The sequence below is a fragment of the Lissotriton helveticus genome, chromosome 9 (assembly GCF_964261635.1).
Source record: "Lissotriton helveticus chromosome 9, aLisHel1.1, whole genome shotgun sequence".
In the NCBI taxonomy this organism is placed as follows: Eukaryota; Metazoa; Chordata; class Amphibia; order Caudata; family Salamandridae; genus Lissotriton; species Lissotriton helveticus.
The window spans coordinates 952,394,850-952,408,132 of NC_136070.1; the positions used below are offsets into that span (position 1 = coordinate 952,394,850).

Here is a 13,283-nt window from a genome sequence, read left to right on the forward strand (position 1 = left end):
ATCGATGAGAAGGGCATTTCCGCTGGACTCTGGATGGGGATGCCAGCTCGCAAAGGCGGGGCACTTCCGATTTAGTGGGGTTGCAAAAAGGTCTATCATGGGATGACCCCAATGGCGGAACACCATGTCCAGAGTAGGCTGATGTAATTCCCACTCGTGAGTGGATGACGTGGACCTGCTCAGAGAATCCGCTAGGATGTGTGATACCCCCGGCAGATGGACCGCCGTTAAAGAAATTTGATGACGAAGAGCCCAATCCCAGATCCTTTGAGCTAGCCGAGACAGTGGCTGAGATCTTGTGCCGCCTTGTTTGTTCATGTAGTGCATGCTGGTGGTGTTGTCCGTTTGAACCAGCACGGACTCCCCCTGCACTACGGACAAAAAGGATCTGAGCGCTAGGAAGATCGCCATCAACTCCAGTCTGTTGATATGCCAGGTTCGTTGTGCCGTCGTCCACTTGCCCTTGATTGAAAGGTCCAGGAGATGAGTGCCCCAACCCTCCATGGATGCATCTGTGGTCAGCGTTAGATCCGGAGACTGGACTAGAAACAAAGTTCCTTTGTCTAGATTGGATGGTTGTTTCCACCAAAGCAGACTGTCCTTCATGCGGGACGAGACTCGCACTAGGTCGTTGAAAGACCCTGACACTTGGCGCCATTGCAGGTCCAATTCCTCCTGTATAGGGCGAGTGCGCAACCTGCAATTCGGGATCAGAGCGATACAGGACGATGCCATCCCCAGAAACGACTTCAACGTCCGCACAGAAACTGACTGCTTTGAACGGATGAGGGTGACCAGACGGACTATCTTTTGCTGTCGTTCTTGGGAGATGAAGGCTTTTGACAGGTCCGTGTCTAGAATCGCTCCCAGGAAGTTTCTTCTTTGCAACGGTGCGAGGTGTGACTTTTCCATGTTGATGGTCAACCCCACTGACTCGGATGTCTGCAGGCAGAGACATGTGTCGTGAGCCAGCTGTTGAGGGGATGGGGATTTTAGAAGGCAATCGTCCAGATAAGGAAAGATTTGCACTCCCTGAAGACGCAGATGAGCCATGACCGGGGCCAAAACCTTTGTGAAGACACGAGCTGCCGATCGTAGGCCAAAAGGTAGCACCTTGAACTGGTAGTGCATGTGCCCCACTTTGAACCTCAGAAATTGGCGATGCTGATGGAGAATTGGCACATGAAAATAGGCGTCTTGCAGGTCTATTGTTGTTAGGAAATCTCCGCTGCAGAGAAGTCGCAAGACTTCCGATAGTGTCAGCATGCGGAAAGATTGTTGTTTTAGAAAGAAATTGAGTGCTCTTAAATCCAGAATGGGCCGCCACTCTCCCGTCTTCTTGACAATGAGGAAAAACCGTGAGTAGAAACCTTTCCCTCGCTGAGATATAGGAACCACTTCGACTGCACCCTTTTCTATTAGAAGACGAACTTGATGTTGCAATTCCTCGAAATGGGGAGGTGGCGGGCCTGATGGAGGAGAATCTGGAGGAAACTCTGTGAACTCCAAGGCGTGACCCTTGCATACAATGTCTACTACCCATTGGTCCGATGTTATCAGAGACCATTGGGAATAAAACTGCGAGATTCTCCCTCCTACTCCTTGCGCAACCTGAAAGTCATTGGCGTTTGTTGGTGGAGCCCCTAGAATTAGGTTTTCCTCTATAGGGTTTTGACTGTGCCTGACGATTAGACTGCTGGTTGGAGTAACGCTGATTTCCTTGATTGTACTGGCGGTACTGTGATTGTCCTCCTCGAAAAGTGATTGACGACGAGCCTCGTCCACGTGCACCACGAAAGGGCTGCTTTTTGAATTGTAAGGATCCAAGCGACTTTGCCGTATCGGTGTCTTTCTTTATTGATTCAAGTGCCTCATCGATGTGAGAGCCGAAGAGAGACTCACCGTCATATGGCAGGTCGAGTATCTTCGACTGGACCTCTTGTCGAAAGGATGTGGACTTAAGCCAACCCTGACGTCGGAGCGCCGCCGCACTGGCAAGGATACGAAAACCAGTACTCGCCACATCAATCGCACAGTCGATCATTTCTTCTGATGCCCTCATGCCATCTTGAAGGATCTGTTGCGCCTCTGCTCTGGACACCTCCGGTATCAGCGAAATTAGCGCAGAAAAATCCGACCACATTTGCCGGTCGAAACGACCTAAAATGGCCAACGCATTTGCGGCACGGACTGATGTAGACGCCATGGATGAACATTTTTTCCCAATCGCATCCAAACGTCGACCCTCTCTATCAGGTGGAGCAGTGATAGGAGTTGCAGGGTTACGTGATCGTCGTTGCGCTGCCTGGGTTACCACTGAATCCGGCTTAGGATGCGAGAGCAAACAAGCGGGAGAACCAGCTGGAGCCTTATATTTCTTCTCCAGGCGAGGGAGTTGAGCAGGCAAGGAGTTAGGAGCCTGCATGATCTTTATACCCTCTTTCCATACAAATTCGATAATAGGTATGGTGTGGACTTGTTTATAAGGTTGGTTTTTAAAATCATAGAGAAAACAGTCTTCCTGTCGCTGAGCTCTCGGTAATTTAAAGCGGTCCGCCGCTTTATTCATCAAAACATGGAAGCTAGCGATGTCAACCGGAGGTGAATCACCGGCGTCTGCCTGCTGAGGAGAGGGAGTCTGCATTCGATAATCATCGAACTCCGCCATATTTGGGTCCTGGTCCTCATCAGTATCCTGGGGTACTTCCCCTTCCTCTCTGTCCGACTCCGCCTCATCTTCCGCAACTTGTTGCGAATTTGTGGGGATAGCAGGACGGGGCCGTTCTGGTTGAGCAGCCTGCTCTGAAGAGTGCTGAAGGTGAGTAGGCCCTGGTGTCTCAGATGTAGCATGGCCTGGTGTACTCTGAGGTGTCGGAGGAAATCTTCTATTGTAATCGTCCAGCATATGCTGGAGGTTGGAAAATAAAGATACCGGAAATGTTGCCATAGGAACTTGTACATATTGTTCCTCTTGTTGGCCAACGTCCTCCTCCTCATCGTCCTCAGAACTCGTGTCCTGACATTTAATAATCAAGTCCGATGGACTATGGGCATCACCAAGGACATCGTCCCCAATAGATTCCGTCTCGTGGTCAGTAGCCATCATTGGTGAGGGTGGCTGGAGAGTAGGGGGTGGCAATTGGAGAGTAGACTCCTTGCACCTGTCCATAGAAGGCAAAGGCACTAGGGGCATAGTGGCGAAAGAACCCATTCCTGGCGTGGAACCTGTGTGTTCCTGTTGTGATCCTGAAGGTAAAGACAAAACTGCCGTTGACGTAGCTGTTGCCGTCGACGAGCCAGTTGTTCCTACGGCGGCCGTCGACGATGTAGCTGTCAGAGACGGTGCCTTCTTAAAAGTAGTCGTCGACGACGAGCGTTTTGCCTCAGCCGTCGACGGTGCCGTCGTCGACGTTATCTTCGTCAACGCATCCTTGGATGTCATCTTCTTCGTCGACGAAGCCTTCGTCGACGGTAAGAGAGTCGTCGACGAGCTGGTCGACGGAGCTTTCAGCGTCGATGGGACCTTCGTCGACGTGGAACTCGTCGTCGGAATCTTCAACGTCGACGATGATTTCTTCGTTGACGGCAGTTTCTTCGCCGACGAGACAATCGGGATCGTCGACGAGACTGTGGAGATTGAAGCTCTCGTCGACGTGCAAGACGTCGACGAAACAATCGTCAACGACGAGGAAGCAGACGTCGTCGTCACTGAAGTCGTCGACGAAGACACCGCAGCCAACCTCGTCGATGGAGTGGTCGTCGACGAGCCCGTCGACGACCGCGGTGTTAGAAGTGTAACAACACTTATAGAGGCTGGAAATGACGCCTGAGAGCCAGGTCTCGTGGGCGTAGACACAGAAACCACAGGAGCAGTAGGTTTTACTTGTGCCGCTGTCAAGGCCAACTTTTTCTTCTTCAAAAAAGGAGAAGGTAACTCCTGAACACTGCCACGCTTAGAAGCAACAGTAGAACAGCCTGACTGGAAACTCTCTGCGTCTGATAAAACTTCCGCTTTATCCCGAAGGCGCTTCAACCACAGAAGAAGATGACCTTCCCTGTCTCTGAGAGTCTTTGCTGGAAAAGCTCTACAAAATTTACAGTCAGCCACCTTGTGTTCTGGATATAAACAGTAAATACACTTTTGGTGGGGATCCTTTTCAAACAAACGTAGCTTCCCACAGGAAGAGCAAGGTCTAAACAAAGACTTCTTACTTGACATCTTGGAGAAAAAACAACTGAAGTAATAGAACTTGAAGAAAACTGAGCAGAGCTCAGGGAGACTCCCTTCACACGACGTGCGGTAGAAAATCTGAGAGCTTGAGCTTCTGAGGAGAAGGTTCTAGAGGGTGCTTGAGCCTGATTGGCTGCAGTTTGGACTAACATAATGACACTGATATGTTACAAATGAGTTTTTCTCTTTATAATGTATTCTTATGGAAGTACCATTGTAGAGGTTTTTACAGTATGTATTATCTCTATTTTATTATGTATTATGTTATCACTTATGTTATATTAGCATTATTGCTATTTTCATGTACCGTGGGACTCCCACTTCGACGACTGGGAATATTCAAGCATGTGAATCTATGAAAGACACCCCTAATACTGGAGAACTTACTTTCTGCCAAATTGGGTGTGATTATGTGCAGCAGTTTTTATCGTACATTTACATAGGAAAATGTATGTTTTGTCCCCCTCCTTTTTTCTAGACCCCGCTTGATAAATCACCTCAAAACTTTCCACAAACAGAGGTTTTGCTTGGAAAGTTTTGTTAAGCTTCGTCAAACGGTGCAAAAGTTATCAGCAAAACAAAAAACACTCTTCCTATGAAAGCTGTGACCCAAAGTATAATTACACACTGGCGACTGCCATTATATATAATGAGGTTTGTCTTCAGCTCTTTCCTGAATTAGAGCATAGCTGTGATGCTTCTGATGGATATGGGATATTCATCCAGTTCCTGGGTGCATCCTGTTATACGAGTAATAGTGAAAGATTTACTAATTAGATTTTTGTTTTCAAATTACCAGCTTGTTCGAGTACTTTGGTGTAATCTTCAGGCAAACAGTTGCAGACAAAGGGGCTGATGACAACTTTGGCAGTGCAGGAGCGGACCGCCATGCTGGAGACCCATTCCTACACTGTCATAGACGGCCGCCCGCCAGATTCAAAGTTTTCTCCTGGTTTGGCGGGTGGTCCTTTGGCTTTCCCACCGCAGTGCATTTGAAAAAGGCACCTCAATGGGAACTCCAAAGCAAGTTCCTGCACAGCATGGGATGTTAAGTCTATGCAGTGCATGAACTGGGTGTGCATGCACATAGGGGGGGCACACCATGTGCCTCCCTGCATGCATTCCAGTGTACATGGGCAAAAGGAGGCCCTGTAGGGCCCCTTTTGTTTCCCCACAGCCAGCCTTTCCATGACAGGCTCACCACCATGAAAAGGTTGGCAGTGGGGAAACTCAGAATATGCTTGGTGCTGCCACAGCAGAATTAGAGACTGTTAAATGTTCAGGGTATTAGAAACACTACCACTGTGCAACAATCTATACTCTTGAATTCTAACAGGCCTGAGCTCTGAGTGGTTATGAATCAGACCGCCACCACTGTCCTGAGGGCGCTCAAAAGGCTTCAATCAAAAGAAAAATATTGAGAAAGAGATGGGAGTCTACAAACAGTCTCAGGCACTGAGAATCAAGTGTGTGGTGTTTCTTCAAACAAGACACTGACCTGCACGTTGTGATCATAATGAACTTTAAATAAAATGGAATTGGACAATCATTATCAATAAAGTTGTGACAGTGGCAGCATTGTTATACTGAAAACCACCTTTGCAGTGGAACCAGGCTAAATATATCTGCCGCTGCCATAACTTCTCATTCTTGACCTCATCCATGTACTCCCACATCCCACCAGCAAGTGCTGCTTGAGTCTCAAAATCTGCGTTCCTCAATGGACCAGCCTTGTGTGTATGTAGTATAAACAATTCCAAACTGGCAGTCCCTACTCACGGTAGTTTGGGGAGTCCATCTCAACAGGAGGCGTAAACGCAAGGGTTTTCCATTGAATGTCACCCATTGGCTCTGCTTCTTCCATGTTCAACCAAACAATTTCTGCTACGCTGCCTATTGGAGGCAGGAATGCAATTTTCTAGGAGGATAATACAATGAATTATTAATACAACACAATGCATTTGTAAAGCGCACAGCTACATAAAAAGGTGTCCTGGCGCTAGCGAAAAGAATTTCCACCTCGTCCAGGACAAGCAAGCTTAAGAAGGAGTTACTGTAGAGTCAAAAAGAAGCGTTTAATGCTTTTTCCTGAAAACCATTTATATAATAACAATTATTAGGGTGCTATGTGAAACTTAAGACACCATGTAACCTTTTTTTATTTAACATACACATGTTAACGTTTTGAGTTTAATATTTAAACACGGTCATACCTGGGTACATGACGTGCAAGGGGCAGTTATGCAGCCCTTATATTGTCCACTCTGATGTTTCCAGGTCCTCCGAGCACAGATTCTTCTATGAATACCTCAGGGCTTATAGGAACCCTATTGCTATTGCTGTATTGTTGAATACCCTAAACTTTGAATCAGATTACCACAGTTCCTGCTGGTACTTCTTTGAACTGGAATGACTGCTGGCTTTTGCACTGGCATATTTGTGTACTCCTCGCTTCTTCGAAATAGCTTGTCACCGTTAATGCACAGAGTAGTAAGACTCACTCCAAGCCTGTGACCGCTATTAAATCATGCTCCCTAGCCCACACAACCATATATTCGTGGCCCATCATCTCAGAGAGGTACACCGGGTTCTTGCAGCGGAATAACAAGAGGTCTTAATGGTATACGTAGCATGTATTTGAGTTGTGCCCATAGCGTGGTCTCTCTATGGAGTGTACTACTCTTGGATACTAGTCCGCCCGCCATCCTGACGGTAAAAGGGACCGCGCGCCATATGTGCAGGAGTCCCGTGGGTGACATTAGGATGCGCCCGCCACACTGGTGGGCGCATCCTGCATTGTTAACATTGCGGAGGGCGGTGCTTTCAGCACTGCCTGCCGCAATGCCAAAAATGCATGTTTAGGCATGTGCATGCACAACGTGGCAGGCACCGCGCGGTGCCTGCCATGTTGTGCATCACATGTAAGGGGTACCATAGGTACCCCAATGTGCCCCCCACCCCCAAACATCCTGGGGGCCCGCAACGGGCCCCCAAACTAGAAAACAGCAAACCTTTCCATGATGGTGAATGGCTCCCTCCCGCCTGCATCCTGATATGGATGGCGGTGTCTAGCAGACACCGCCACCATATGAAACCCTTTTCCGCCCGGTCGACTAGTCAACCGGGCGGAAAAACGGCGGACGGTCTTCCCGTCCGCTGCACTCCCTCCGCCATACTAATATGGCGTGGGGGAAATGGGTGGCGGGCAGGCATGGATGTAGGGCGGATCGCCACTGCCCGCATGGCGGTGGCGATCCACCCTACATCCTAATGGGCCCCCAAGACTCACCAGTCATTATTCTTCTCTTCAGCCCTCTTAATTGGGATTTATTTTGGGGACATTACAATGTATTGATTTTGACTAGTGAGCTCTTCGCTAATTTATTCTGAGAAATGACTTATTCTTATCGGATGTTTCCACATATATTTCCCAGTTTACATCATCTGCAGCTGATCTTTTCTATATATAATTCACAAAGCGTTCACATGGATGAAGAGCTTCATCGAGATCCATACAACTGTCACAATGTGATACTGGGCCAGAAGTGTTTCACTCTTGAGCCCTTAAGTCAATTGACTAATTGACTTCTTCGTTCCCAACATTTTTCTTGCCTCGTCGCTAGCTGGCCTTATTACTGGCTGGGTGACGGTGCCTTTTTAAGTTTTAAAATTGTGATTTATAAGGCAGTCATAGAGGCTTGATGGCCACCACCCTCACCATATATGGAGGGTACTTCATCGCAACACTGACGGAGTAGCCTTTCCACCAAAGTTTGCCCGCCTGCCCGATCTTGAGGTGGGTGGTCCGCCAAGTTTGTGCCGACTGAGTAAAATGTACTCCTTTTGAATAAACCTTCCTCCGATGGTCTGAAGGAGTATAGGCAGTGGAAGGGAAGCCAACCAACCATCCACCTTATTTAGAGTGGGTATTTGTATTGTACTGGCCATCACCACTAGGTATATTCTAGGCCTGAAAAAGGAAAAGTGATCCGCACAACATTTGTGGGGTCATTATTTTTTTATTTTTCAAAAACAAACTTCTGTTTTGGGAGTCGGTTCTGAAAAATCAAAACTTTATAAATGTTTGACATCCAATGGTCATGCTTGACGAGCCTGACCATCAAAGGTTTCCTACAGTGACAGAAACTGGCATGATGGTGGTTCCTGCCAATGTATACAGGTGTCCGCATTGCAAGCGGACATGTCAAATTTTGATAGGTATAGTAAAGGCATGGTGACGGATGTAAAGTCCTCTACTACCCTGTCTGCCTTTAATCGGTCCATCAAACTCTAAATCAGGCCCAAAAGTATTATGTCATTAAAAAAAGGATTTAATGGTTATGGGATGGATAAGGGTTCAAGGTGGAGCAAGTCTTAAAAGGGTTTTTAGAATTCAGGGGTGGGTAAAGGCATGGGATAGTGGGGGTTTAGACGGCTTTTTAGGGTCAAAGGTTGGGTGAGGGTACAGGGTAGTGAGAGATTTTTAGGGTTCAGTGATTTGTAGGGGTATGTAGTAGTAAGGGGTTTTAAGGGTGGGTAAGGGTATTAGGTAGGAAAGTTTTTTTTTTGGTGTTCAGAAATTGATAAGAGCGGGGTATACTCAGGCATTCTTCATGACAGTGCCATGGTGTCACTGCTTTAGGACCACAGTGGCACAATCCGATCCAACAGACTTCAGAATCGTGCCACGCTGCAGGATGGTGTGCACTGTATGCTTGGGCAAACGTTGGGGCTGTGCTACAGTGCATGCAACTGGGAAAAGAAAGTATATTCTCCAATCCTGAGAACAATACACCTCACTCTCTCTCTCCCGAGTCTCTCTGTGCAAACAAACCCTTAACCGGGAGGTGCTGCTTCTGATTGCTGTGGCCAGTCTGGCTTCCAGCAGAGAGAGAACACTCCTTCTTCTTCTTCTCAGGGAGGTAAGTCTCCAGGAGCTTCACAACAGGGTGACAGCTCTTCCTTCATGGTCAGACTACAGGTGATGTTCCCCTCACCTCTGAGAAGCTGACGGTGAGGCAGAGCAAGTTCTGATTGCATAGCATCCTTTTGAGTACACTGTGAATCACTCACTTCCTTGGCCAAAGAGAACTTAGAACTGGAACCACAAGTGGTTGAGGGGAAACAGACAGAACAATACGGCCTAAGCAATGCGTGCTCCGACAATGCAAGAGCTACCACGCTTGCCTTAATCACGCATATGCCTTAACCAGGCATATGAGTGGTTAAGGCAGTGCGCAATTTAGCTGCTGCCTAGCTGAAGCAGGAAGGATCGGGAGAGGACGCGGTGAGGTAAGGGGGGCTGGGGCAGGGTTTTGGGAGTTGTAAAGGTTTGGAGGTAGTTTGTCAGAGTTGGGGGTTGTTTTTCAGGGCTGGGGGTTTGGCATAGTTTTTTGGACTAAGCAGGGTCGGGTCATTTTTAGGGCTTAGGGGAGGGCAGGGTAATGTATAGGGTTTAGGGGAGGGGTTGGGTTAGTTCTTTAAATTAGGGGGTTAGGGATTTAGGCCTCAGGACGGTGTGAGGGGTTGGGGCAGTTTTAGGGAAAGTGGGGGTGAGAGCTGTCGGGGTAGTGTATATTAAGGGGCAGGGTTTTAGGCCTCAGGGCAGGGGAGGGGAATGGGTAGTCGGGGTAGGCTTTAGGGCTTAAGGGAGGGGGTGGAAGTTTTTAAGGTTTGGGGGGACGAGGTAGTTTTTTAAATTAGATGTTAGGGTTTTAGGCCTCAGGACAGAGGAAGGGATTGAGGTAGTTTTAGGGACAACCCTCATCCCAGTCATCTGTCAAATGGCAGTGCTCAAGAAGCCTTATCAATACCCCCTTTCAGTAAAAGGGCCTTCTCAAATTTCTAACGGAAGCTCTTTCTCGTATGTCCCTGTAGTGATATTAAGAATGATATTTCGGCCATTGGCTCTATTTGGCATAATTCACTCTATTTTCTATGCTGATTTCATCTTGTGCACAGACTCCATTTTCTGTGCTCGCACCTCACCGATCAGACTGAACTGGAACATGTTGTGTGGGATGCATGCTTGGTACCTTTCAGGGCAGAGATTGTTGTTGCCATCGGAATGAGTGGAATGTACAGCTCTTGCTCCGAGTCAAAATACAGGGGCCTGGCCAGCTTCTGTCTTGACCTTGACACAGACCAGTATGGTCAGCTCGGTTTTTCGTAACAGAAGAAAGGGGGCGAGGTTTATTAGAACCTTTTCCTCGCATTGAATGAAACGTTTTACAGCCAGAGAATGTTGACAGGTGGATTGGAGCTCACTTGTGGAGTAGACATACTTTCACAAGACGAACACAACCTGAATCCCGGTCGAGAGTCCAAGCCCAGCTGTCAATGGGTTCCCCAGCTTGAGTTAGCAAGGATGTCGAGTGAACGATCAGTGAGGTGTTACTTACGTACAGTATATAAGTTCTAAGTTTCTTTGCTCTCTGCTACATGTATATATGCTACATGTTATTCTGGTTTTGTGCTTAAGTTAATTGATATTTGGAGGTCTGCATCAACCGATATATTTTGCCTTCCTTTCCAAAATATTGAATTAATAAACATGTGTGTGTCACTTTAAATGCACCTGAATTTGTTTTCTTGCCTCTCCTTAAGAGAGTGCTGGGTCTTGTTTTATCGCCTCGTCTTTTGGGAGTTCTGCTTTACGTGTGTTATTTAAAGGTGCAGCAGTGCATTTGCCTCCTCTCTGGAGAACAGGGTTTAGGTGTGTCCTATTGGGTCAAAGTAAAAGCACCACAGTCCCCATTTCACTGTCTATGTCTTTTTGGTTTCCTCCCCCAGCTTCTGGAATGTCAGCAATACATTTCCACTGTCTGGGAAAATAACCTCACCTGCATCTTGTACACATGGATAGGTAATGATTTCCAAAATGGAACCCACACAACTCATAGATTCAATGCATGCACCACACAGGATATACACATAAGCACACATATGAGATGCTAGCACTAGGCCCAGGGTTAGCAAGTAGTTGTGGTCCAGGTCTAGAACCTCACTCATGTCAAGGGACAGACCTAGGCCTACATGCACACCAACATTAATGTGAGGCTGGGGTCAAACATTAAAACCAGGATACCAGATACTAGCAATTGAACGCTCAGGATCGGGGAACATGACTGTTGACTGTATATCATGCAGAGGACATTCCCATCCCAACACAGTGAGTTTTAGTTTTGTTGGATAGACTGATGGGAGGAATAGTTTATGATCTAAGTATTCTAAGTATATGCAAGACCTCCAGTATTCTTCAAGTGCATCTGTATCCAAATGCACATAATTTGTGGATTAGATCTACCGTGGTGTATTTTATTTGTGTGGCAAGCTGGCTACTAGAAACATCTGGGTCGGTCATGAGGGGGCTGGGTGACGTTAATTCTGAGGCACTTTTACAAGCTTTTAGATGTCTCCAGATACACCAGTTGGAACAAATGGGAACATTAGAGGCTAAGTGGGCATGAACTGCAACCAGTGCACTTTGTGATAGTATGAGAGATTTGGGAATATGATGCAATTTCCTTTGACATCCCAGCCATGCCACAGGGACAGGGGGAATACTTGGATAAGGTGTATCCGCCTGGCCCTACCTATAGGAGACTTGATAGTTTCCATAACCCCTGCTGCAGTGTTGGCCCCTGTTTTCAGGTGCCTGTGTATATATATTTTTAAATCTGTGGCAAGGGTAGTGGGGATGGGGAACGGTATTTTTAATCTGACTTTTTAAGAATTAAAGACCAAAATGGCTATTCCCAAGATACTGCAGCGTGTTTCCATGCTAGGGAGTGGTAAGCTGTCTCCAGCGGGTGACTACTGAATTCAAGAACAGAGCCCGTCAATGAACACTGAGACACAATTCTTGATGGGTGGATGTACCTATAGTTCCTATGCTTCATAAATGTATCACTGTGTTATTGTATCCTGGCCAGAAGGTGTTGAGTGAGTAAAATACAGGAAGAACCAGCCCAGCAACATGCCTCTAGTTACAGCAGGCCTTGTGGCAAGATCACTGGTGTTAGATAAAACACTTTATTGAAACTTAAAAGTACAACATGTGCTTAATGCATGGATAGCAAGTATGCAATCAAAACAATGTGCAAGAACTGTTGTTTCAAAGGGCCTGAGATTCCGTCCAAAATCTGTTGGCATATATAATGCAGAAATTCATACATTTTACACACACTTTTATACTGTTTTTCTCCATGCAAGTCAATGGAAATGTGAGCAGGCATCTGAAATTGTTACTTTGAGCAAAAGTAACTACTGAGCAGAGGATGAGATCTTCTGATAAGAAATGATGTTAAAAGTCCTTGAAGACTAGGGGCCGATTATGATAGAGGATTTTCCGCCTCCTCCGGGCCGGCGGAAGCCACCGCCGGCCCGGAGGAGGCGGAAAATCCTCTGCGGAGTCACCAAAGACCCACCGCCGCATTACGATGGCTGGTGGGTCTTGGATTCTGTCCGCTGCTTTTCCGCCGCGGTCGGATTACAACCGCGGCGGAAAAGCTCTCCTTTGGCTGGCAGTGTCTATCAGACACCGCCAGCCAAATTAGGAAGCATTAGTAAACATGCTTTTCCGCGGCGGTTTTTCCGCCGTGGAAAAGCATGTGTACTTTTGCTTTTGGGGGCCCGTTGCGGGCCCCCAGGGCGTAGGCGGGTGGGGGGTGCACATGGGGGGTACCTATGGTACCCCCCAGCATTTACATGCACAAAGCGGCAGGCACCGCGCGGTGCCTGCCGCTTTGTGCATGTAAATGTTACACATGCACTTTTAACATTGCGGCGGGTGCTGCTTGAAGCAGCACCCGCCGCAATGTTAAATATCCAGGATGTGACCGCCAGGGTGGCGGTCACATCCTGATTTGCATGGAGGGACCTCCGCAGTCCATGCGGACGGTCCCTCCACCTCTGGGATGGCGGACGGACTTGCGTCCGTCCGCCATCCTAATCGGCCCCTGAATACAGAAATATAAACATGGTCTGACTCCATTACTTTCAACGATTCTCCCTTCTGCCCAGTCCCCAAAACTAGGCTGAGCTTACTATA

General features: G+C 47.5%; 1 protein-coding gene across 1 annotated transcript in view; it reads right to left on the bottom strand.

The window, feature by feature from the left end:
* LOC144783326 (acylamino-acid-releasing enzyme-like) overlaps positions 1-13,283 on the bottom strand; it is a 352,393-nt gene that overhangs the window by 107,810 nt on the left and 231,300 nt on the right. Inside the window, exon 15 of the mRNA XM_078662358.1 lies at positions 6,011-6,149. Within this exon, the coding sequence (XP_078518484.1) occupies positions 6,011-6,149 (139 nt within the window). The remainder of the gene's footprint in view (positions 1-6,010; positions 6,150-13,283) is intronic.